The 27,612-nt window shown below is 45.0% G+C and overlaps 1 protein-coding gene across 4 annotated transcripts in view; it reads right to left on the bottom strand.

The window, feature by feature from the left end:
• Positions 1-27,612, bottom strand: part of LOC106581027 (BCAS3 microtubule associated cell migration factor) — a 339,535-nt gene that overhangs the window by 34,797 nt on the left and 277,126 nt on the right. For all 4 annotated transcript variants that reach the window (XM_014162693.3, XM_045703733.2, XM_045703732.2 and 1 more), the window contains one exon: positions 8,516-8,683. In XM_014162693.3, coding sequence (XP_014018168.2) covers positions 8,516-8,683 — 168 coding nt within the window. The remainder of the gene's footprint in view (positions 1-8,515; positions 8,684-27,612) is intronic.

Below are 27,612 nucleotides of genomic sequence, written 5' to 3' on the forward strand. Positions count from 1 at the left end.
AGATGAGGTGCCGGAGGTCCCTCCGCCCCCTCTGGACATCGGGGGGTCCCCGGCGTACAGCGTACGGGCCATTCTGGACTCGCGACGCCGGGCGAGGGGCCTACAGTACCTCGTGGACTGGGAGGGGTACGGCCCGGAGGAGAGGTGCTGGGTGCCGGCGGCGGACGTCCTGGACCCATCTATGTTGAGGGAGTTCCACCACCTCCGTCCGGATCGCCCTGCCCCTCGCCCTCCGGGTCGACCTCAAGGCCGGTGTCGGCGCGCTGCGGGAGCCGCGCGTCAGGAGGGGGGTACTGTCACGATTCCCACCGACGGTGGCGCCCCCTCCTGCTCGGGTGGCGCTCGGCGGTCGTCGTCACCGGCCTATTAGCGGTGCAGTGCCTTAGACCGCTGCGCCACTCAGGAGGCAACAAGTGACATTATTAAGGGATCATAGCTTTCACCTGGATTCACCTGGTCAGTCGATGTCAAATTCAAATCAAATCTTATTTGACACATGCGCATTAGCAGTGAAATGCTAACTTACAAGCCCTAACCGACAATGCAGTTAAAAAAAAAAAAGGAAATAAAAGTAACAAATAATTAAAGAGCAGCAGTAAAATAACAATAGAGAGGCTATATACAGGGGGTACCGGTACAGAGTCAATGTGCGGGGGCACCGGTTAGTCGAGGTAATTGAGATAATATGTACATGTTGGTAGAGTTATTAAAGTGACTATGCATAGATAATAAGAGAGAGTAGCAGCAGTGTAAAAGGGGGGGGGGGGGGCAATACCAGTAGTCTGGGTAGCCATTTGATTAGATGTTCAGGAGTCTTATGGCTTGGGGGTAGAAGCCTCTTGGACCTAGACTTGGCGCTCCGGTAGCAGAGAGAACTGTCTATGACTAGGGTGGCTGGAGTCTTTGATAATTTTTAGGGCCTTCCTCTGACACCGCCTAGTATATAGGTCCTGGATGGCAGGAAGCTTGGCCCCAGTGATGTACTGGGCTGTACGCTTTACCCTCTGTAGTGCCTTGCGGTCGGAGGTCAAGCAGTTCTCATACCAGGCAGTGTTGCAACCAGTCAGGATACTCTCGATGGTGCAGCTGTAGAACCTTTTGAGGATCTGTGGATCAATGCCAAATCTTTTCAGTCTCCTGAGGGGGAATAGATTTTGTTGTGCCTACTTCACGACTGTCTTGGTGTCCATGGACCATGTTAATTTGTTGATGATGTGGACACCAAGGAACTTAAAGCTCTCAACCTGCTCCACTACAGCCCCATCAATAAGAATGGGGGCGTGCTCAGACCTCCTTCTTCTGTAGTCCACAATCATCTCCTTTGTCTTGATCACGTTGAGGGAAAAGTTGTTGTCCTGGTGTCACGATTCCCACCGACGGTGGCGCCCCCTCCTGCTCGGGTGGCGCTCGGCGGTCGTCGTCACCGGCCTATTAGCTGCCACCGATTCCCTTTTGCTTTTCCCTTTTTTTATTTTGTGACACCTGTGGTCAATTAGCCATTAGAGGGGCTATTTAGTTTAGCTGGCCCGCTCCTGTTCGTGCGGGATTAATGATTGTTTCTTGTGTGACGGCTTGTGTTCATGTCGACGTTGTTGTACGCCGCATGTATTTTCTCCCCTGTGTGTGGGAACATTTGTTTTTTGTGAGTGTATATTAAAAACACCACTACCCTGTGTTCGCTGCTTCCTGCGCCTCATTCCTCCTCCACAATTACCAAGCCTTAACACCTGGCACCACACGGCCAGGTATCTGACCTCCTCCCTATAGGCTGTCTCGTCATTGTCGGTGATCACTGTTGTGTCATCGGCAAACTTAATGATGGAGTCGTGCCTGGCCGTACAGTCATGAGTGAACAGGGAGTACAGGAGGGGACTGAGCACGCAACCCTGAGGGGCCCCCCGTGTTGAGGATCAGCGTGGCGGATGTGTTGTTACCTACCCTTACCACCTGGGGGTGGCCCGTCAGGAAGTCCAGGATCCAGTTGCAGAGGGAGGTGTTTAGTCCCAGGGTCCTTAGCTTAGTGATGAGCTTTGAGGGCACTATGGTGTTGAACGCTGAGCTATACTCAATGAATAGCATTCTCACATAGGTGTTCCTTTTGTCCAGGTGGGAAAGGGCAGTGTGGAGTGCAATAGAGATTGCATCATCTGTGGTTCTGTTAGGGAGGTATGCAAATTGGAGTGGGTATAGGGTTTCTGGGATAATAGTGTTGATGTGAGCCATGACCAGCCTTTCAAAGCATTTCATGGCTACAGACGTGAGTGCTATGGATCGGTAGTCATTTAGGCAGGTAACCTTAGTGTTCTTGGGTACAGGGACCTTGGTGGTCTGCTTGAAACATGTTGGAATTACAGACTCAGACAGAGAGAGGTTGAAAATGTCAGTGAAGACAGTTGCCAGTTGGTCAGCGTATGCTCGATGTACACATCCTGGTAATCGACGGATTGCCCTGGCCCTGCGGCCTTGTGAATGTTGACCTGTTTAAAGGTCTTACTCACACCGGCTGCGTAGAGCGTGATCACACAGTCATCTGGAACAGCTGATGCTCTCATGCATGTTTCAGTGTTACTTACCTCAAAGCGAGAAGATAAGTAATTTAGCTTGTCTGGTAGGCTCGTGTCACTGGGCAACTCTCGGCTGTGCTTCCCTTTGTAGTCTACAATAGTTTGCAAGCCCTGCCACATCCGACGAGCGTCGGAGTCGGTGTAGTACGATTCGATCTTAGTCCTGTTCTTGATGGTTCGTCGGAAGGCATAGCGGGATTTCTTATAAGCTTCCGGGTTAGAGTCCCGCTCCTTGAAAGCGGCAGCAATACCCATTAGCTCAGTGTGGATGTTGCCTGTAATCCATGGCTTCTGGTTGGGGTACGGTCACTGTGGGGACAACGTCATCGATACAGTTATTGATGAAGCCAGTGACTGATGTGTTGTACTCCTCAATGCCATCGGAAGAATCCCGGAACATATTCCAGTCTGTGCTAGCAAAACAGTCCTGTATCTTAGCATCTGCTAGTTGTTAGAGCGTTGGGCCAATAACCGAAAGGTTGCTGGATCGAATCCCCGAGTTGACAAGGTAAAAATCTGTTGTTCTGCACCTGAACAAGGCAGTTAACCCACTGTTCCCCGGTAGGCCGTCAAAGTAAATAAGAATTTGTTCTTAACTGGCTTGCCAAGTTAAATAAAAAATAAAAATCTGACCACTTTTTTATTGACCAATACACTGGGGATTCTGCTTTAATTTTAGCTTGTAAGCAGGAATCAGAGGATAGAACTATGGTCAGATTTGCCAAATGGATGGTGAGGGAGAGCTTTGTACGCGTCTCTGTGTGTGGAGTAAAGGTGGTCTAGAGTTTTTTCTTCCTCTGGTTGCACATTTAACATTTTTATAAAAAAAAAAATATTTAACCTTTATTTAACCAGGTAGGCCAGTTGAGAACAAGTTCTCATTTACAACTGCGACCTGACCAAGATAAAGCATAGCAGTGCAACACAAATAACAACACAGAGTTACACATGGAGTAAACAAACGTACAGTCAGTAACACAATAGAAAAAATCTATATACAGTGTGTGCAAATGAGGTAAGATTAGGGAGGTAAGGCAATAAATAGGCCGTAGTGGCGAAGTAAATTACAATTTAGCAATTAAACACTGGAGTGATAGATGTGCAGAAGATGAACGTGCAAGTAGAGATACTGGGGTGCAAAGGAGCAAAAAAAAAAAAGAAGATAAATAACAATATGGGGATGAGGTAGTTGGATGGGCTATTTACAGATGGGCTATGTACAGGTGCAGTGATCTGTGAGCTGCTCTGACAGCTGATGCTTAAAGTTAGTGAGAGAGATATGAGTCTCCAGCTTCAGCGATTTTTGCAATTCGTTCCAGTCATTAGCAGCAGAGAACTGAAAGGAAAGATGGCCAAAGAAGGAATAGCATGCTGGTAGAAATTTGGTAAAATGGATTTAAGTTTCCCCGCATTAAAGTCCCCAGCCACTAGGAGCGCCGCCTTTGGATGAGCGTTTTCCTGTTTGCTTATGGCGGTATACAGCTCATTGAGTGCGGTCTTAGTGCCAGCATCGGTCTGTGGTGGTATGTAGACAGCTACGAAAAATACAGATGAAAACTCTCTAGGTACAGTTGAAGTCGGAAGTTTACATACACCTTAGCCAAATACATTTAAACTCAGTTTATCACAATTCCTAACATTTAATTCTAGTAAAAATTCCTTGTCTTATGTCAGTTAGGATCACCACTTTGTTTTAAGAATGTGAAATGTCAGAATAAATAGTAGAGAGAATGATTTATTTCAGTTTTTATTTCTTTCATCACATTCCCAGTGGGTCAGAAGTTTACATACACTCAATTAGTATTTGGTAGCATTGCCTTTAAATTGTTTAACTTGGCTCAAACGTTTCAGGTAGCCTTCCACAAGCTTCTCACAATTAGTTGGGTGAATTTTGGCCCATTCCTACTGACAGAGCTGGTGTAACTGAGTCAGGTTTGTAGGCCTCCTTGCTTGCACACGCTTTTTCAGTTCTGCCCACACATTTTCTATGGGATTGAGGTCATGGCTTTGTGATGGCCACTCCAATACCTTGACTTTGTTGTCCTTAAGCCATTTTGCCACAACTTTGGAAATATGCTTAGGGTCATTGTCCATTTGGAAGACCCATTTGCAACCAAGCTTTAACTTCCTGACTGATGTCTTGAGATGTTGCTTCAATATATCCACATAATTTTCCTTTCTCATGATTCTATCTATTTTGTGAAGTGCACCAGTCCTTCCTGCAGCAAAGCACCCCCACAACATGATGCTGCCACCCCCGTGATTCACGGTTGGGATGGTGTTCTTCGGCTATTTGGTCTTTATGGCCAAATAGTTCTATTTTTGTTTCATCAGACCAGAGGACATTTCTCCAAAAAGTATGATCTTTGTCCCCATGTGCAGTTGCAAACCGTAGTCTGGCTTTTTTTATGGCGGTTTTGGAGCAGTGGCTTCTTCCTTGCTGAACGGACTTTTAGGTTATGTCGATATAGGACTCGATTTACTGTGGATATAGATACCTTTGTACCTGTTTCCTCCAGCATCTTCACAAGGTCCTTTGCTGTTGTTCTGGGATTGATTTGCACTTTTTGCACCAAAGTACGTCCAACTCTAGGAGACAGAACACGTCTCCTTCCTGAGCGGTAGGACGGCTGCATGGTCCCATGGTGTTTATACTTGCAAACTATTGTTTGTACAGATGAACGTGGTACCTTCAGGCGTTTGGAAATTGCTCCCAAGGATGAACCAGAATTGTGGAGGTCTACAATTTATTTTCTGAGGTCTTGGCTGATTTCTTTTGATTTTCCCATGATCAAGTAAAGAGGCACTGAGTTTGAAGGTAGGCCTTGAAATACATCGACAGGTACACCTCCAATTGACTCAAATGATGTCAAGTTGCCTATCAGAAGCTTCTAAAGCCATGACATCCTTTTCTGGAATTTTCCAAGCTGTTCAAAGGCACAGTCAACTTAGTGTATGTAAACTTCTGACCCACTGGAATTGTGATGCAGTGAATTATAAGTGAAATAATCTGTCTGTAAACAATTGTTGGAAAAAATGTCTGTGTCATGCACAAAGTAGATGTCCTAACCAACTTGCCAAAACTATAGTTTGTTAACAAGAAATTAGTGGAGTGGTTGAAAAACGAGTTTTAATGACTCCAACCTAAGTGTATGTAAACTTCCAACTTCAACTGTAGATAGTGTGGTCTACAGCTTATCATGAGATACTCTACCTCAGGTGAGCAAAACCTCGAGACTTCCTTAGATATCGTGCACCAGCTGTTGTTTACAAATAAACATAAACTGCCACCCCTTGTCTTACCAGAGGCTGCTGTTCTATCCTGCCGATACAGTGTAAAACCTGCCAGCTGTATGATGTTCATGGACAGAGCAGGTGTTCCTAATGTTTTGTACACTCAGTGTATACGCACGTACACATAAACATGCTCGTGCGCTCACACACGCACAGTTTGTATCCATTATTTTTGGATGCTGGTGAGGATATACCGTAAATATTAGCGTTAACATGTGACGACTGGTTGACAGAGATAGTTGCATGTCAGATATATAGCAGACACCAGTTCCCTTACAATGGCTCTATTAACATAGGTCAGGGCTGGATCCTGAACGTGGCCTCCATAAACACTGGCCTGACACTGTCTGAGGACAAAGGCTGGACTGGGTTATGTTATACTGGGGTTGGGCTGAGAGTAGACTAGGGCTGGAATATACTAAACCGGGCTAAAACAGGGGTCCTCTTCACGGCTCCAATGAAATTCATGTTGGGTTGGCACCATGAAGCAAAATCACATCAGCAACATTATGTTGCTAGCGCAAATCTAATTCCTGGAAGAATATGCTTAGGAGTCAGTGCAAGGGCTTCCTTTCCCACCCCCTCCTTATATCTCTCTCTCTCCATCTATCCATCTCTCTATCTGTGTCACCTGCCCCTGGCTGTGGCGACAGAAGGTCTCTGGCTGTGCCTGAAAACTCAAATCTGTGTGACTGCAGGCTTTGTTCTGAGCATGAGCCTGAGGTGTGTGTGTGTGTGTGTGTGTGTGTGTGTGTGTGTGGGGGGTTGTGTGTTGAGGGGGAAATGTCAAAGAGGGTGATTTGTTCCATCATCCAGCATTCCAATACCGCGTCCCTCTGTGTGTGTGTAAAAGCCGGACAGAGAGAGAATCTGTTTATGAGTGAATCCTTTAGGTCTAGGCCAATGGGGCCTACAGTATGTCTAAGGATAGGGGAAACTGGGCCCTGCACGTGGAGACACTCTCTAAGCTATACACCATCTGGCCCTGCCCATCAAAGGCCTCTCTCTCTATGAACCGAACACACATATACACATTCTCTACATTACAGTCAGCCATCAACCAGAGGTCCATATTAGATTTGCCTCCATTACGTCCCAATTTTTCCCTGCTTGAAGCTTGGTGCCACTGTCACACAAAGACAGCCTGCATCCCAAATGGCACCCTATTCTATATAGTAGGGTCCATAGGCCTCTGGTCAAAAGTAGTGCACTACATAGGGAATAGGGTGTCGTTTGGGACTTATGCACAGTCAGACAGAATGGATGTGCATGTCTCAGACTCGGCTCCATTTGACCCCCCCCAAACAATATTTAGCCCATTCCTCTATGTCTCCCTCTCTCAAGAAAGGGTTAAGTTCATGTTTATAGGAGGGCCCAAGGCGGAGGAAAATGGGGGGAGATTGGATGTAATGTGATCAGTAATGAATTTTGTGTTGCATTAGAGGGGGCTGTAGCCGTAGCGATGGATGGACAAGCGCAAACTACAAGTGTCCGGGAGTCGGCCCCTAATCTAATGACGAGCAGAGTCACAGAGACAGGAGCAATTATAGAGGGACAGAGAGAGAGAGGGACAGAGAGAGACAGAGAGAGACAGAGAGAGAGAGACACAGAGAGAGAGAGAGACAGAGAGAGACAGAGAGAGAGAGACACAGAGAGAGACAGAGAGAGACAGAGAGAGACAGAGAGAGAGAGACACAGAGAGAGACAGAGAGAGACAGAGAGAGACAGAGAGAGACAGAGAGAGAGACACAGAGAGAGAGAGGGACAGAGAGAGACAGAGAGAGACAGAGAGAGACACAGAGAGACAGAGAGAGACAGAGAGAGACAGAGAGAGAGAGACACAGAGAGAGCGGGCGAGAGAGGAGGGGGCGAGGGAGTCCCAAAGAGTGTCCATTCCATGTGACTGCCATTGCTGCTGCAGGGGCCTCTGTAAATGAATAGGTCCAAACAAGATTATGTCGTAAAAGACGGGCAACGAGAGCGAGAGAAAGAAAGGGATGATAGAAAGAGAGAGAGAGGGATGAGAGCAGAGTGAGACTGAGAAGGGTGAGAGAGAAGGGGATGAGAGGAGGGGTGGGGGGGTAGTCGATGCTAAACACATTAGGGCCTTGTGACCCTTTGCCGCTCCTAGCTCCCAGTCTCCTCTCCCTAAGAGAAACCCCTCCACCCCTCCTCTCCCCAAGAGAAACCCCTCCTCTCCCACCATAAAAATCAAAGGATCTCTTGTTCACTTAAGGAGAGGAAGAGCGCTGCCGCTTCCTAAATGAGTTAAACATTTGGATTGTCTGAATGGCTGACACACACACACATGCAGGCCCATACACAAATATACACCCGCACATTTTTGAAAACTAGTTGCTGCAAAACCAAACAAGCATGATTAAGAGTAGCGGTTGAAAGATAGTAAATGAAAGTTCACAAAGTTAAGAAAATGAAGTTGACCACTATCACATTTCACAGTTTGAGAGAGTGAATGGTAAGTAAATTTGTGGAACTATTGAAACCATGAAATGATTAATGATGACAAATTATTTATGAGTCTGTGTGTGTGCGCGAATTTGTGGGTGCACACGCAAGTGCATGTGTGTGTGCATATGTGTGTGTGCGTGTCTGTGTATGGGTTAGTGTGTGTTCGTGTATGTATGTTTGTGACTGACCGGTAGCCGAGCCCACTATGTCTCTGGATGGTGACTCTGACATGGCGTCTGCCAGCCTCTCTCTCAGCCCCTCCTCGGTGGACTCCACAGAGCTCATGTGACGCAGGCCAAAGCTCTCTGGCCAACTTCCACACACCTCCAGCAGGGTCACACTGCGGTCAAACGTTCCTGGAACACAAACACCCCCATTTAGAGACGGTCAGCACAACACAACCACAAACACAGTCAGTAGAACCCCGAAACATGGTCAGTTAAGGTATACAAAGTCTAAATTAGATGTATGATCTGTTAAAGTGCACACTGATCAGTTTAACCATACACACTGTCAAAATACAAGCAACAACCTTCTAATAGTCAGTATAACGGCACGCTGGCTACTGCCCACTTAGTCGGTCAACCACAAACACAATCAGTCCATAAACGACACGGTCATTCCAAATACACAACCACATTCACAACCATAACAACCACATACTAAATCTGTATAACCTCACAGTCGGTCAAGTGGAGTCCTGACCTCAAACACCACCTAGTGTGCTGTTTTCTTCAAATCTCTACCCCTGAAATGGAAAGCCCTGTCACCAGGCAGCCCCGTGTCTGTCTCCTCCATCTATCTCTGGGTCCCAGCCAGCCAGACACTAAAACAACTGATTCAAACAATTACTGTTCCCCCAATTTAGCCAATTCCCTCACTCCCCCTGTACTTCAGGATGTGATGAACACTGAATTAAGTCAAGAGATTTAGTAGCTGGGACAAAGGCTGCAGACACCACTGACTACGGCCCTGGTTAAAGGGATACTTCGGGATTTTAGGAATGTGGCCCAGTCATTGGGTTAACGCTAGTTAACATTGTCTCGTAAAACTACCTTCATACTGGACACGAAGACATAAAAATGGTTTCAAAATCCCAAAGTATCCCTTTAACTCCGGCAAATAGAAAAGTAGGCCTTGTTGTTTGTTTAGTCCAAGGTGGGTGTCTTGTTGGAAAACACAGTGTACGTGCAGAGAGGCACTCTCTCTTCTGTGGGCTATTAACAGCCCCAGAGTAAATATGGAATGCAGACACACAGGCATGAACAAGATGTGTATGTTTCTTTAGGCTAGCCTGGTGCTTTTTAGGATACCACAGGGTATACACGGTATCAGTAGAAAACACAGCTAGAAGGGACAGTGAATTGGATGGAGGGATGACATCAAACAAGGGAAGAGGAGAGGTCCTTTTTTCCTGGAAAGTTAAGAAGAGCCACTGGACTGATAAACAAAGCGGAAAGACCGAGAGAGAGGGAGAGAGAGAGAGATGTAGAGAAAGACAATGACTGATAGAAAAGGAGGCATGACAGAGCAAAGGAAAGAAAAAGGCAAAACCGAGAAGGAACTAGAGAGAAAAACACCAGTAAAATGCTGGAATGATCTTTGTCATAGAAGAACCTCCCTAGACTGGCTGCTATTGTTTGTTTGTCTGGTGGTTGTGGTTTGGTGGTTGTTACTTGGTTGGTCTCTCTCTAAACTGACACCTAGTCCCCTGGCCCAGACTGGGTCTGTGTTATCAGAAGGAGCAGTGACAGTGGACCCTTTGATCTCAGAGTTAAGTTCAGTGTCTATCTAGGCCCTTGGTGTATGGAGACCTGGCCAGCCTCAGCCACACTGTGGCCCACTGACAGGCTTTAATGCTGAGGCGAGAGCCCGCACGGGCCGCCCTGCCTGGCCTGGTTCTACACACAGATAAGAGGGACCAGGTCTCCACTTGGCTATCTGCTGTTAGACACACACTGTCCCGGGCAAGCCAGGAGACGCTGATAACTTTACGCCACTTCATAAAAAAGCTGTGTGTGTGTATGTGTGTTGGTGATTTCTCAAAGGATCCCCCCCTTGCCAGCAGGCCCACTATCAAAGCCATGGCCAAGAGCCTGTGTCTGGGGTGTTGGTGTGTGTGTGTGTGTGTGTGTGTGTGTGTGTGTGTGTGTGTGTGTGTGTGTGTGTGAGACAGAGAACAGTAGCCCTGTGTGCCATACTAGCGCTCTTGAAGGTGACATGACGTTATTATAGTTACCAAGCTGTTGATTTGATGTTTTACCACAGTGTGGAATTACATTTTTGACCCTTAAAACAGCCCTCCGGCCTTGCTGTGAAAAGTGGCCCATCTTTCTGAGACCTCACTATGCTGGTATGTGAACCGTGTGTGACGTTTAGTGAGCTAGTTCATTTATTTACATGGGCTGAGTACGAACAGGGTGGAATTGAGGTGTGAGAGCTTGTGTTAGTCTGTGTCAGTGTAAGAGTAAGTGTGTCCTGAATTCACTGTCACAGCACTCCAGACGCTCTATGGAGACTACCTTCACAAAGCTATTAACCCATTAGTCTCAATTAACATGATGGCAGGATCCTAATGGTACAACCTCATTTCTCACACCCACGCCTGGGGTTCACGTCAACCACAACAGAGCAAAAACACTAACCACAACACGGAAACTACTACAGTCCTAGCCAAAAGTTTTGAGAATGACACAAATACTAATTTTCAAAGTCTGCTGCCTCAGTTTGTATGATGGCAATTTGCATATACTCCAGAATGTTATGAAGAGTGATCAGATGAATTGCAAAGTCCCTCTTTGCCATGCAAACGAACTGAATCCCCGAAAAACATTTCCACTGCATTTCAGCCATGCCACAAAAGGACCAGCTGACATCATGTCAGTGATTCTCTCGTTAACACAGCTGTGAGTGTTGATGAGGACAAGGCTGAAGATCAGTCTGTCATGCTGATTGAGTTCAAATAACAGACTGGAAGCTTCAAAAGGAGGGTGGTGCTTGGAATCATTGTTCTTCCTCTGTCAACCATGTTTACCTGCACGGAAACACATACCATCCTCATTGCATTGCACAAAAAGGGCTTCACAGGCAAGGATAAAGTTGATTCAGCTGCGGGATGTCGGCACCACCAGTACAGAGCTTGCTGAGGAATGGGAGCAGGCAGGTGTGAGTGCATCTGCACGCACAGCGAGGCAAAGACTTTTGGAGGATGGTCTGGTGTCAAGAAGGGCAGCAAAGAAGCCACTTCTCTCCAGAAAAAACATCAGGGACAGACTGATATTCTGCAAAAGGTACAGGGATTGGACTGCTGAGGACTGGGGTAAAGTCATTTTCTCTGATAAAACTCCTTTCCGATTGTTTGGGGCATCCGGAAAAAAGCTTTTCCGGAGAAGACAAGGTGAGCTCTACCATCAGTCCTGTGTCATGCCAACAGTAAAGCATCCTGAGACCATTCATGTGTGGGGTTGCTTCTCAGCCAAGGGAGTGGGCTCACTCACAATTTTGCCTAAGAACACAGCCATGAATAAAGAATGGTACCAACACATCCTCCGAGAGCAACTTCTCCCAACCATCCAGGAACAGTTTGGTGATGAACAATGCCTTTTCCAGCACTTTTGCCATAAGGCAAAAGTGATAACTAAGTGGCTCGGGCAACAAAACATCGATATTTTGGGTCCATGGCCAGGAATCTCCCCAGACCTTAATCTCATTGAGAACTTGTGGTCAATCCTCAAGAGGCGGGTGGACAAACAAAAACCCACAAATTCTGACAAACTCCAAGCATTGATTATGCAAGAATGGGCTGCCATCAGTCAGGATGTGGTCCAGAAGTTAATTGACAGCATGCCAGGGCGGATGGCAGAGGTCTTGAATTAGAAGGGTCAACACTGCAAATAATGACTCTTTGCATCAACTTCATGTAATTGTCAATAAAAGACTTTGACACTTATGAAATGCTTGGAATTATACTTCAGTATTCTATAGTAACATCTGACAAAAATATCTAAAGACACTGAAGCAGCAAACTTTGTGAAAATTAATATTTGTGTCATTCTCAAAACTTTTGGCCACGACTGTACACCAAAGTATGTCGTATTAGTTACTACACCAAAACCACCATGACACTGATTTATTAAAAATAAAAAACGGAAATCATATTTACATAAGTTTTCAGACCCTTTACTCAGTACTTTGTTGAAGAACCTTTGGCAGCGATTACAGCCTTGAGTCTTAGGTATGGCGTTACAAGCTTGGCACACCTGTATTCGGGGAGTTTCTCCCATTCTCCTCTGCAGATCCTCTCAAGCTCTGTCAGGTTGGATGGGGAGCGTCGCTGCATAGCTATTTTCAGGTCTCTCCAGAGATGTTCAATCAGGTTCAAGCCGAGGCTCTGATATTCAGAGACTGGTCCCGAAGCTACTCCTGCGTTGTCTTGGGTGTGTGCTTAGGGTCATTGACCTGTTGGAAGGTAAACCTTCTCCCCAGTCTGAGCTCCTAAGCGCTCTGGAGCAGGTTTTCATCAAGGATCTCTCTGTACTTTGCTCTGTTCATCTTTCCCTCGATCCTGACTAGTCTCCCAGTCCCTGCTGCTCAAAAACAACCCCACAACATGATGCTGCCACCACCATGCTTCACTGTAGGGATGGTGCCAGGTTTCCTCCAGATGTGATGCATTCAGGCCAAATAGTTCAATCTTGGTTTCATCAGACCAGAGAATCTTGTTTCTCATGATCAGTGTCCTTTAGGTCCCTTTTGGCAAATTCCAAGTGGGCTGTCATGTGCCTTTTACTGATGAGTGGCTTCCATCTGTCCAATCTACCACAAAAGCCTGATTGGTGGAGTGCTGCAGAGATTGTTATCCTTCTGGAAGTTTCCAAACTTCTTCCATTTAAGAATGATGGCGGCCACTGTGTTCTTGGAGACCTTCAATGCTGCAGACATTTTTTGGTACCCTTCCCCAGATCTGTGCCTGGACACAATCCTGTCTCGGAGATCTACGGACAATTCCTTCAACCTCATGGCTTGGTTTTTGCTCTGACATGCACTGTCGACTGTGGGACCTTATATAGACAGGTGTGTGCCTTTCCAAATCATGTCCAAACAATTGAATTTACCACAGGTGGACTAAAATCAAGTTGTATAAACATCTCAAGGATGATCAATGGAAACAGGATTTACCTGAGCTCAATTTCGAGTCTCATAGCAAAGGGTCTGAATATTTATGTAAATAAGGTATTTCTGTTTTTGATTTTTTATATACATTTACAAAAATATCTGAAATATGTTTTCACTGACATTATGGGTTATTGACAATGTGGAAAAAGTAAACGGGTCTGAATACATTTCGAATGCACTGTACGTAGATGTCAAGTTCACCAGTCCCCCCCTCTCCATCAGGGGTGATCTCTCGATCCTCTAGCCTGTGACAGCCAGTCCCACTCCTCCACTCCTGTCATTATCATTATGAAGCTAATCAAATAACCCCGGCACTCCTCAGGGGTTAGTAGGAACCGAGGGGCAGAGTGAGTGTGGAGCAGCAGGATATGGGCTTCCTCTTCTGCAGTGTGGGGCTTTGGTTTGTGTCCATCTCAATCCCTCTTTTTTCTATTTGTCACCGACAATCTTCTAGGGACAACTGAAACATGAGGACATGATGTTCACAATCATTTTAGCGAGAGAGGAGAGACAGAAGAGACCGAGGAGAGAGTAGAGAGAGAGAGAGAAGAAAGAGGGGAGAGGAGAGGAGAGAGAGAAAGGAGAGAAAGAGAGAGAAATAGAAAGAGAGAGGAGAGAGAGAAAGGAGAGAAAGAGAGAGAAAGAGAGAGGAGAGAGAGAAAGGAGAGAAAGAGAGAGAAATAGAAAGAGAGAGGGTGAGGCGAATATATTTTTTTATCATGGTAAAACTAAATCCCAGGCTGGATTAGTTTTCTCCCAGCTGTTAGTTCACCGCCACACCGACTGGCGATCAGGCCCTACTGATCTCTCCCAACGCTAGTTTCCTTAAAGACTTAATCAGTGTGTGTGTGTTCACCTTTACAACAGGGCAGCAGCTCAGGATGGCACAGCTGGACTCACACACAAACACACACTGCACGCAATGCATAACTACCAGCCACATGCCATTATCTCTGGGCTACCTGGCTGCTAAACAGCCTAATGACGGGAGGCTAACGGTTGGCTAGCTGACAGTCATAATTCAATTAGGCTTTACTGTAGGGGGGTGCCATTAGAGCGGCGGAGCTAATGAGTCCTTAGGGCTGTAAATGGAGGGTTGTGACACAGGGATGGCGGTCATTTGTGTTGGAGAAACAAACGCCTTCTGGTAAACAAACATGCCACTGCGTAAATCAGGATTTAACCGGAGGGAAGGACACCGAGGTGTATACTTGGAAAGATACAGACGAACCCCCTGGGTTGGACCTGGACAACTTATACCTGGAGCAGTTGGGGCACGGAATGCATGGCTGTCTTGGTGTGGTGACTAGCTGGGATGTGAGACAGCAGACTTGAGTTTGAGGCTATGTCTTTATCAGTGGTAGTCAAACACACACACTTCTTGTGCTGTGAACCAAGTCTGACAGAGTGTGTGTGATGGTGGCCAGGCAGGGCAGGGCCATGGAGAGGAGAATCAGAGAGAGGAGAGGAGAGCTGCTTGCCAGAGCAGTTAAGTGGTGAGCGACTTGTTAAGTGTTAATCGAGCTGTAACTCCCAGGATTAACGCCTGTGATAGGTAGCTAGCTCCCAGGAGGTCTCTCTTTGCTCTTCACTAGATTCCCTGTCTTTCATTACACTAGGCCCTGCTTTTAAATGATTTACTTCCCCCCTCTCTCTCTCCTGGGTTGGCTGAGTACTAGTAATCCTGTCAATACTGGGGCTTGCCCGGGGCCAAAGACTCACGCCCACACACACACGTAAGCCCCCACACACACACACACACACACACACACACACACACACACACACACACACACACACACACACACACACACACACACACACACACACACACACACACACACACACACACACACACACACACACACGCACACACGCGCGCACACGTAAGCACACACAGAGAGAGAGGCTTCACTTTGCACCTCCCTGTTTAAAGCTAGTTTAAAGGAGTGTCAGAGAGGCAATGATGGCTAGCTCACGATTAGCCTTAAACCTTTAATAGCAGAGGAGGCTGTCTGTCTCTGCACTGTGTGTGGCACTGTCAGACAGACTTCAAAGCCTTTGAGACAAACACACACCTCTCTGTACTGTAGTGTGTATACATATCTGACCCACATGCTCTCTGTCTTGGTGGGGGGACTTTTTAGGGGCGACAGCATGGTTTGTCTTTAAACCGTTCAATAGGAAAAGGGTCTAAAAGTGGCGGTAGGTTCAGTCAGTGAGATCAAAGGATAGAAGGGAGATAGGACATAATTGTCCCAACAACATAACCCCCATACCAGGAGGGTGAGAGTGACAAGGCCGCACAGATATCCCAGCAGATAATAACTCTCTGTTCTCTCTGTGTGTGGGATTAGGCCTGTGACTCAGCCTGCCTCCCTTCTAATCTGAAACTGGAACCTGCATCATTAAAATGGCTGATACTGGGATACTGCAAATGCTGCACAGATTGTGGCCTGGAATAATTCCATATTGTGTGTCTGTCAATGTACACGTGACTGCACCGTATAGTTCCCAAACACACCAGTGCCATATGTTCACGTGCTTTGACCCTGAACAATGGTACCACACATAAGTGTCTGTGTTTGCACAAGCATCATGTAAACACACAGCGCACCATGTAATGTGTGTGACTGTGTGTCTTCTCCAGTGCTGATTGTTGGTAATCAGGCCTACTACTATTGTGTTGTCTGCAAACTTGATTGAGTTGAAGGTGTGCGTGGCCACGCAGTCATGGGTGAACAGGGAGTACAGCAGGGAGCTGAGCACGCACCCTTGTGGGGCCCCTTTGTTGAGGATCGGTGAAGTGGCGGTGTTGTTTCCTACCTTCACCACCTGGGGGCGGCCCGTCAGGAAGTCCAGGACCCAGTTGCACAGGGCGGGGTTCAGACCCAGGGCCTGAGCTTAATGATGAGCTTGGAGGGTACTATGGTGTTGAAGGCTGAGGTGAAGTCAATGAACAGCATTCTGACGTAGTTAATCTTCTTGTCCAGATGGGACAGGGCAGTGTGCAGTGCGCAGGCGATTGCATCATCTGTAGATCTATTGGGGCGGTAAGTACATTGAAGTGGGTCTAGAGTGTCAGGTAAGGTAGAGGTGATATGATCCTTAACTAGCCTCTCAAAGCACTTCATGATGACAGAAGTGAGCGCTACAGGGCGATAGTCATTTAGTTCAGTTACCTTTGCTTTCTTGGGTACAGGAACAATGGTGGACATCTTGAAGCAAGTGGGGACATCAGACTGTGATAGGGAGAGATTGAATATGTCTGTAAACACTCCAGCCAGCTGGTCTGCACATGCTCAGAGGACTCGGCTAGGGATGCCGTCTGGGGCGACAGCCTTGCAAGGGTTAACAGGCTTAAACGTCTTACTCACATCGGCCACGGAGAACGAGAGCCCACAGTCTTTTCTAGCGGGCCACGTCGGTGGCACTGTGTTATCCTCAAAACGGGCGAAGAAGGTGTTTAGTTTGTCTGGGAGCAAGACGTTGGTGTCCGCGACGTGGCTGGTTTTCCTTTTGTAGTCTGTGATTGTCTGTAGAGCCATACATCTCGTGTCTGAGCCATTGAATTGCGACTCCACTTTGTCGCTGTACTGACGTTTTGCCTGTTTGATTGCCTTACGGAGGGAATAACTACACTGTTTGTATTCAACCATATTCCCAGTCACCTTGCCATGGTTAAACGCGGTGGTTCGCAGTTTCAGTTTTGCACAAATACTGCCATCTATCCATAGTTTCTGGTTTGGGTAGGTGTTAATAGACACCGTGGGAACAACATCCCCATACACTTCCTGATGAAGTCAGTCACGTGTCCGTGTAAACGTCAATGTTATTCTCTGAGGCTTCCCGGAACATATCCCAGTCCGCATGATCAAAACAATCTTGAAGCATGGATTCCAATTGGTCAGACCAGCGTTGAATAGACCTTAGCATGGGTACTTCCTGTTTAAGTTTCTGCCTATAGGAAGGGAGGAGCAAAATGGAGTCCTGATTTGATTTGCTGAAGGGAGGGCGGGGGAGGGCCTTGTAGGCATCTCGAAAAGGCGAGTGGCAGTGATCTAATGTTTTTCCTAAGCGAGTAGTACAGCCAATGTGTTGATAGAACTTCGGTAGCCTTTTCCTCAAATGTGCTTTGTTAAAATCCCTAACTACAATAAATGCGGCCTTAGGATATGTGGCTTCCAATTTGCATAACGTCCAGTGGTGTAGTGCCTTCAGGGACGTCATGGTATCAGCTTGAGGGGGAATATATACGGCTGTGACTATAACCGAAGAGAATTCTCTTGGAAGGTAATACGGTTGGCATTTGATTGTGAGGTATTCTAGGTCGGATGAACAAAAGAACTTGAGTTTCTGTATGGTATCACAATCACATCATGAGTAGTTAGTCATGAAACATACACCCCTGCCTTTCGTCTTCCTGGAGAGTTCTTTATTCCTATCTGCGCGATGAACTGAGAACCCAGCTGGCTGTATGGACGGGGACAGTATATCCCGAGAGAGCCATGATTCTGTGAAACAAAGTATGTTACAGTCCCTGATGTCTCTCTGGATGGAGATCCTTGCCCTGAGCTCGTCTACTTTATTATCCAGAGACTGAACATTAGCGAGTAATATACTCGGAAGCAGTGGATGGTGTGCCCGCCTCCGGAGTCGGACTAGAAGTCCACTCCAAATACCTCTTCTCCACTGGCAGCGTCTTGGAGCAGCCTTTGGGATAAGTTCAATTGCCCTGGGGGGTACGAACAAAGGGAGTGCTCCTACTCTCCGCTTGTTACCTGTATAAAAGACACCTGTCCACAGAAGCAATCAATCAATCAGATTCCAAACTCTCCAAAATGGCCAAGACCAAAGAGCTCTCCAAGGATGTCAGGGACAAGATTGTAGACCTACACAAGGCTGGAATGGGCTACAAGACCATCGCAAAGCAGCTTGGTGAGAAGGTGACAACAGTTGGTTCGATTATTCGCAAATGGAAGAAACAGAAAACAACTGTCAATATCCCTCGGCCTGGGGCTCCATGCAAGATTTCACCTCGTGGAGTTGCAATGATCATGAGAATGGTGAGGAATCAGCCCAGAACTACACGGGAGGATCTTGTCAATGATCGTAAGGCAGCTGGGACCATAGTCACCAAGAAAACAATTGGTAACACACTACACCGTGAAGGACTGAAATCCTGCAGCGCCTGCAAGGTCCCCCTGGTCAAGAAAGCACATATACATGCCCGTCTGAAGTTTGCCAATAAACATCTGAATGATTCAGAGGACAATTGGGTGTAAGTGGTGTGGTCAGATGAGACCAAAATGGAGCTCTTTGGCATCAACTCAACTCGCTGTGTTTGGAGGAGGAGGAATACTGCCTATGACCCCAAGAACACCATCCCCACCGTCAAACATGGAGGTGGAAACATTATGCTTTGGGGGTGTTTTTCTGCTAAGGGGACAGGACAACTTCACCGCATCAAAGGGACGATGGACGGGGCCATGTACCATCAAATCTTGGGTGAGAACCTCCTTCCCTCAGCCAGGGCATTGAAAATGGGTCGTGGATGGGTATTCCAGCATGACAATTACCCAAAACACACGGCCAAGGCAACAAAGGAGTGGCTCAAGAAGAAGCACATTAAGGTCCTGGAGTGGCCTAGCCAGTCTCCAGACCTTAATCCCATAGAAAATCTGTGGAGGGAGCTGAAGGTTCGAGTTGCCAAACGTCGGCCTCAAAACCTTAATGACTTGGAGAAGATCTGCAAAGAGGAGTGGGACAAAATCCCTCCTGAGATGTGTGCAAACCTGGTGGCCAACTACAAGAAACGTCTGACCTCTGTGATTGCCAACAAGGGTTTTGCCACCAAGTACTAAGTCATGTTTTGCAGAGGGGTCAAATACTTATTTCCCTCATTAAAATGCAAATCATTTTATAACATTTTTGACATGCGTTTTTCTGGATTTTTTTGTTGTTATTCCGTCTCTCACTGTTCAAATAAACCTACCATTAAAATTATAGACTGATCATTTCTTTGTCAGTGGACAAACATACAAATTCAGCAGGGGATCAAATACTTTTTTCCCTCACTGTTGCTAGCATTAAACGTATCTTATAAAAAAACAATCAATCTTAACATAATCACTAGTTAACTACACATGGTTGATGATATTACTAGTTTATCTAGCTTGTCCTGCGTTGCATATAATCGATGCGGTGCCTGTTAATTTATCATTGAATCATAGCCCACTTCGCCAAACGGGTGATTTAACAAGCGCATTCGTGAAAAAAGCACTGTCGTTGCACCAATGTGTACCTAACCATAAACATCAACGCCTTTCTTAAAATCAATACACAAGAATATATTTTTAAACCTGCATATAGTTAATATTGCCTGCTAACATTAATTTCTTTTAACTAGGGAAACTGTGTCACTTCTCTTGCGTTCTGTGCAACAGAGTCAGGGTATATGCAGCAGTTTGGGCCGCCTGGCTCATTGCGAACTGTGTGAAGACTATTTCTCCCTAACAAAGAGAGCCAACTTCGCCAAACGGGAGATGATTTAACAAAAGCACATTTCCGAAAAAAGCACAATCGTTGCACGAATGTACCTAACCATAAACATCAATGCCTTTCTTAAAATCAATACACCGAAGTATATTTTTTTAAACCTGCATATTTAGTTAAAATAAATCCAGGTTAGCAGGCTATATTAAACTAGGGAAATTGTGTCACTTCTCTTGCGTTCATTGCACGCAGAGTCAGGGTATATTCAACAGTTTGGGCCGCCTGGCTCGTTGCGAACTAATTTGCCAGAATTTTACGTAATTATGACATAACATTGAAGGTTGTGCAATGTAACAGGAATATTTAGACTTATGGATGCGACCCGTTAGATAAAATATGGAACGGTTCCGTATTTCACTGAAAGAATAAACGTTTTGTTTTCGAAATGATAGTTTCCGGATTTGACCATATTAATGACCTAAGGCTCGTATTTCTGTGTGTTATTACGTTAAGCGTTCATTCAAACAGCACTTTCGTGCGTTTGCCAGCAGCTCTTCGCTGTGCTTCAAGCATTGAGCTGTTTATGACTTCAAGCCTATCAACTCCCGAGATTAGGCTGGTGTAACCGATGTGAAATGGCTAGCTAGTTAGCGGGGTGCGCGCTAATAGCGTTTCAAATCGGTGACGTCACTCACTCTGAGACCTTGAAGTAGTTGTTCCCCTTGCTCTGCAAGGGCCGCGGCTTTTGTGGAGCGATGGGTAACGGTGCTTCAAGGGTGGCTGTTGTCGATGTGTTCCTGGTTCGAGCCCAGGTAGGGGTGAGGAGAGGGACGGAAGCTATACTGTTACACTGGCAATGCTAAAGTGCCTATAGGAACATCCAATAGTCAAAGGTATATGAAATACAAATAGGTTTTTTGCATGGCACATATTGCACTTTTACTTTCTTCTCCAACACTTTGCTTTTGCATTATTTAAACCAAATTGAACATGTTTCATTATTTATTTGAGGCTAAATAAATTTTACTGATGTATTATATTAAGTTAAAATGAAAGTGTTCATTCAGTATTGTTGTAATTGTCATTATTACAAATAAATAAATAAATGGTTAAAAAAATTGGCCGATTAATCGGTACCGGCTTTTTTTTGGTCCTCCAATAGTCGGTATCGGTATTGAAAAATCATAATCGGCCGACCTCTACATCTTACCATTTTCCAGGGCCTGTGCTGGTGGGGTGTGTATGTTAGGGGCGTGTGGTGGTAATGATGGGGTGAGGATGTGCCCTGGTGTTGATTAGAGAGGAGCAAGGGGTTTGACACAGAGAAAACCTCTCCAGGGTGTGTTTCCTGACAAACGGCAGGCGTGGTCTGACAGCGCCGATCTGTATGTGTGTACTTCTACAGCCTGGTGCCGACGGGTCATCCTCAGGGCAGAGATCACGCCTTAATACTCTCTCTGTCAAACAGTAGGTTTCACTACAACCAATATGGCAACACAGAGACCCAAACAGCCTTCATATCTCTACCCAGAATCTGGCAACACAGCAAACACAACGGATGCATCGCAAATGAGCCCTATGGGCTCTTGTCAAAAGTAATGCACTCTATCGGGAATAGGGTGCCATTTGTGACACACACAATCACATGCCACTTCTAACTTAACCCCTCCTGACTTAACAACACTTAACACAATGACTTATCTGGCTCTATCCAATTAAAATAATGTATATAGCATCTCCCCAACCCAAAAACCTTGGGGAAGACTAGTCCCTTCATCTCATTACCATAAGTGGCTAACCACACCTAAACAAAATGTGGGTCTATGTAAAACATGGACTGTCTATGAAAAGCAAAGGCCTATCTTTGGTAGTGCACTTCATGGTTTAGCAGTAGTTAACTGATTTCAGGGAGCATCGAGTTGCAGTGTAATTGAATGAGGCTAATGTGATGATGATGCGGTGATGGTCATGAGTTACACACTGATGTTCAGGCCCATTTGTTTGCTTGACAGGACAGAAATGTGTGTTCTTTTCTCTCGCCCTCTTCCCCTCCCTCCCCATAATCTCTCTATTTTTCCCATTATAACAACACCATCCCCAATTGTTATAAAATCACAGAGGGGACCTACTTCCAGGAAGTAAAATCCGCTTTTGGAGAATCTTCTCTGTTGGATGATGGGTCTTCGACACCTAAAGTATCTCTAATCTCATTGATTGAGTCAACACATAACAAGACCATGTAAGACCAGGTGTGTGTATCTGTTCTTGGGTTATCAATCATAGACACAAGTTGGTCATCAACAAATGTGGTTTGTCTGTCTTAGGTACAACCTACAACCCATCTTAAATGGAAGTAATCTGATTGGACTAGAAATGTGTTAGATTGTTTATCCGGACATGGAGTGTAGAGCCTCTAGAGAGCTTTAGTTCAAGGTGATGTAATGTAGAGAGCTTTAGTTCAGTTCTGATATGATGTAGAGAGCTTTAGTTAAGTTCTGATGTGATGTAGAGAGCTTTAGTTCAGGCTGATGTGATGTAGAGAGCTTTAGTTCAGTTCTGATGTGATGTAGAGAGCTTTAGTTCAGTTCTGATATGATGTAGAGAGCTTTAGTTCAGTTCTGATATGATGTAGAGCGCTTTAGTTCAGTTCTGATGTGATGTAGAGAGCTTTAGTTCAGTTCTGATATGATGTAGAGAGCTTTAGTTCAGTTCTGATATGATGTAGAGAGCTTTAGTTCAGTTCTGATGTGATGTAGAGAGCTTTAGTTCAGTTCTGATATGATGTAGAGAGCTTTAGTTCAGTTCTGATATGATGTAGAGAGCTTTAGTTCAGTTCTGATGTGATGTAGAGAGCTTTAGTTCAGTTCTGATATGATGTAGAGAGCTTTAGTTCAGTTCTGATGTGATGTAGAGAGCTTTAGTTCAGTTCTGATATGATGTAGAGAGCTTTAGTTCAGTTCTGATGTGATGTAGAGAGCTTTAGTTCAGTTCTGATGTGATGTAGAGAGCTTTAGTTCAGTTCTGATATGATGTAGAGAGCTTTAGTTCAGTTCTGATGTGATGTAGAGAGCTTTAGTTCAGTTCTGATGTAGAGAGCTTTAGTTCAGTTCTGATATGATGTAGAGAGCTTTAGTTCAGTTCTGATATGATGTAGAGAGCTTAAGTTCAGTTCTGATATGATGTAGAGAGCTTAAGTTCAGTTCTGATATGATGTAGAGAGCTTAAGTTCAGTTCTGATATGATGTAGAGAGCTTTAGTTCAGTTCTGATATGATGTAGAGAGCTTTAGTTTAGTTCTGATGTGATGTAGAGAGCTTTAGTTCAGTTCTGATGTGATGTAGAGCGCTTTCAGTTCTGATATGATGTAGAGTGCTTTAGTTCAGTTCTGATATGATGTAGAGAGCTTTAGTTCAGTTCTGATGTGATGTAGAGAGCTTTAGTTCAGTTCTGATGTGATGTAGAGAGCTTTAGTTCAGTTCTGATGTGATGTAGAGAGCTTTAGTTCAGGCTGATGTGATGTACAGAGCTTTAGTTCAGTTCTGATGTGATGTAGAGAGCTTTAGTTCAGTTCTGATGTGATGTAGAGAGCTTTAGTTCAGTTCTGATATGATGTAGAGCGCTTTAGTTCAGTTCTGATGTGATGTAGAGAGCTTTAGTTCAGTTCTGATGTAGAGAGCTTTAGTTCAGTTCTGATGTGATGTAGAGAGCGTTAGTTCAGTTCTGATGTGATGTAAAGAGCTTTAGTTCAGTTCTGATGTATAGAGCTTTAGTTCAGTTCTGATGTAGAGAGCTTTAGTTCAGTTCTGATGTGATGTAGAGAGCTTTAGTTCAGTTCTGATGTGATGTAGAGCGCTTTAGTTCAGTTCTGATGTGATGTAGAGAGCTTTAGTTCAGTTCTGATGTGATGTAGAGAGCTTTAGTTCAGTTCTGATGTGATGTAGAGAGCTTTAGTTCAGTTCTGATGTGATGTAGAGAGCTTTAGTTCAGTTCTGATGTGATGTAGAGAGCTTTAGTTTAGTTCTGATGTGATGTAGAGAGCTTTAGTTCAGTTCTGATGTGATGTAGAGAGCTTTAGTTCAGTTCTGATGTGATGTAGAGAGCTTTAGTTTAGTTCTGATGTGATGTAGAGAGCTTTAGTTCAGTTCTGATGTGATGTAGAGAGCTTTAGTTCAGTTCTGATGTGATGTAGAGAGCTTTAGTTCAGTTCTGATGTGATGTAGAGAGCTTTAGTTCAGGCTGATATGATTGTGGCCTAAACCAAGTATTCACCTGGGACTAGTTACTTTCTGTCATCTTTGTCTCATTCTGTCATTTTGCAGAAAGCCGCTTATCTGTCTGTCGCTGGACCCATCTCCTGGGAGGATGTAAGGATGCTCCTTCCCTCACTCAATACATCCCTCCAACCTTCTATCTATGGCTATTCACAGAATCCGACCCTAGTCACCTACACTTGGGATGGCAGTCGTATCAGCAGTAGTGGACTGTATTGTTGGCTGTAGATTTCTCAACATACAGTACATCAATATTCTGATAAAGGTTTGGTGGTTTTAGAGCCTTCATGTCAATCATGTAATGGAGTTACAGCATAGCCATCTCCAAACTCATGGTAAAATGACTAAAGCACATACATTGAAGCACACACATATTCCATGAGGATATTATCACCACTGTTCTTTAATAATGGTGCATTCTGATCTTACTAGAATATTGTTGTTGAGTATGGGGGAAAAAAAAGTGTTTTCCTACATAGTTAAACGTCCAATGCAGCCATTTTTATCTCAATATCAAATCATTTCTGGGTAACAATTAAGTGCCTTACTGTAATTGTTTTCAATTAAAACTGTAAAAAATAAAAATAAATAGCTTCTTAGCAAAGGGCAATTTCTCAAGCAATTATTTTGCTAGGAATCTCTGGGAGTGGTCTGAGTGGGGGAAGGAAAACTGACAATTTGCTGGTATTGGCAGAGCGGTTTGAAACCGCTTATCTGGCTTTCGGTGAACCCCTCGAGGGAGGACGCTCCTTCCCTCACTCAATCGATCCAGCCATCCCTAAATCCCTGGTTATTCACAGAATCCAACCCTAGTCAACTACTTTTGGGATGGCATTAGCAACACAAGGAGTGGACTGTATAGGCCTTAGATTGCTCAACATAGGTGTGACAGTGTGTACGTGTATGTCACTGTATCTAAATAAATAAAACCAGTCCCATACTCTAAATATGCTCCCAACAATTGAATGGGTACACAACCATGAGTCACGGTATCAGTCTCAGCCCTGGGTCCAGCCCCTGACTGGCCTCCAAACAAGCTCTGGAAATCCTCACCCCACATACCTGCAGTAAAAGTGTCAGGAGCTGCACATTTATTAGGACACACACACACACACACACACACACACACACACACACACACACACACACACACACACACACACACACACACACACACACACACACACACACACACACAGCACACACACACACACACACACACACACACACACACACACACACGAGGTCTCAGTAGCCCTGTCTTGTTACACATACACGTCCAGCCCTGCCCGTCTCTCTCCAGTCTTCCCTAATGGAGATCGCCCCCTCATTTACAGATGAATAGTCTAGATACATATTGACATATGACATATTGACAGACATGCCTTGATACAGTACTAATAACATGAGGCTGTCACATCAACAGACTCAGGCTTCATTAAGCTGTCTGTCACTGTCTGCATGCCAAATGGCACTCTAATCCCTATATAGTGCACTACTTTTGACAAGGGCCTCTGGTCAAAAGTAGTGCAATATAGAGGGTGTAATGTTGAAATTTAAGATTAATGAAGTTAATATTTAGTTAAGAGTAATTAACACAATGCTTAGCATATTTCTATATTTTCCCTCTATATCATAGCTATGGTTTCCAGTGTTCTATTTGGGACACTCATTGATAGTGATTGATGCCAAACTGGAGGTACAAGGACTTAAGACACTGATTGTTAATGTATTTTGTGACCCTGTGTGATTCGGTAGCAGCTGATTTGACTTCCTACAAGCCACTCGGCGGGTGTTACCTGAACATTGGATCTGTGAGATTAGAATAAAAGGGCCCGCTTAGAGAAGGCCAGTTAGACATTTTCTATGCTTCTATGCTAGAGGTTGTCTCCCTGTTGCAACTTGTATTAAACCTTTTTTAGTAAACCTTTATTTAACTAGGCAAGAACAAATTCTTATTTACGCTGACGGCCTGGTAATAGACGAGGTAAAACAAAAAAAAAAACAAGTAAGAAAACGGACAGAAGACACCGGCAACTGCAGTGTGTTAAGTAAAACAACATGCTTCCTTACATAAGGTAACACAAACTAGTGACATTGGGTGACAACAAGAAACTACATGTCTCAACAACCTGTTCATCAATTTGTACTTTCAACTCCTCCAGGGACACCAGGTCCTGTAGTTGGTCCTGTAGTTGGTCCCGTGTGGCTCAGTTGGTAGAGCATGGTGTTTGCAACGCCAGGGTTGTGGGTTCGATTCCCACGGGGGACCGATTCCCACGGGGACCAGTACGGAGAAAAAAATGTATGAAATGTATGCATTCACTACCGTAAGTCGCTCTGGATAAGAGCGTCTGCTAAATGACTAAAATGTAAATGTAAAAATGTAGTTGTAGGTTGGCTTGGAGGGAATTCCAATACCAGGGGACTGAGTAACGAAAGGACCTTTTTTCAGGACTCTTAGCATAAAACAAGATGGAGATCTGCGCTGTACGTGTTTTCATTTCGAGCTAGAAAAGAGGATAGATAAAACAACAGTTTTCCTAAAATGGCCTTCTAAATAAGAATGTATTGTATCAGTGTTTGAGCCTGCGTGTTGCTAGTGATGTCCACCCGACAGCATGCTAGAGATCACAACGGTGAGTTGTGTTAAAACCCAATACGCAGCTTGAGTTTCCTGACAGGTTCTCTACATGGGTGGTGAAACTCAACTTCTCATCCACCCAAACGTTTGTAACTTTTGACTTGCTCTATAGAATGTCCTTCCAAGGTAGTAATTACATGGTTTTCAGAGTGTTTAGTGTTGGAAAATACCTTGCATTTTGTTTTGGAGGAATTTAGAACATGCTTCAAATCATACAGATTCTGTTGAATGATGGCAAAAGCTGTTTGAGCTTTTTCAAAAGCCTAAGTCAAACTGCTGCCACTTGAATAGAGAACAGTGTTGTCTCCCAATGGTGTTGATCTAGATAATAAACAGGGGACCTAAAATTGATCCTTGAGGCACACCCAAGCACAACTCTATGGAGTCTGACTTCCAACCACACACTGGGTTCTATTTGACAGGCAGTTCAAACCACTCCAGAGCATGACCAGTAATCCCAACACACTTCAATCTCTGCACCAAGACAGTATGGTCCACAGTGTCAAACGCCTTTGACAAGTCTATGAATATAGATATACCCGATTGCATACCACACAAAATATAGTTTTCCCGGAGGCACACTTTATCAACGACTGGTCTCCTTTTGTTTCATCTGGAAATTCCTACTATAGAGGTAATAGGGTGCCTTATGGGACGCAGTCATAGACATTGACCACCAGTTGTCAATATATACTGATCTG

Source organism: Salmo salar, chromosome 20, assembly GCF_965601325.2.
Source record: "Salmo salar chromosome 20, fSalSal1, whole genome shotgun sequence".
Classification (NCBI taxonomy): Eukaryota; Metazoa; Chordata; class Actinopteri; order Salmoniformes; family Salmonidae; genus Salmo; species Salmo salar.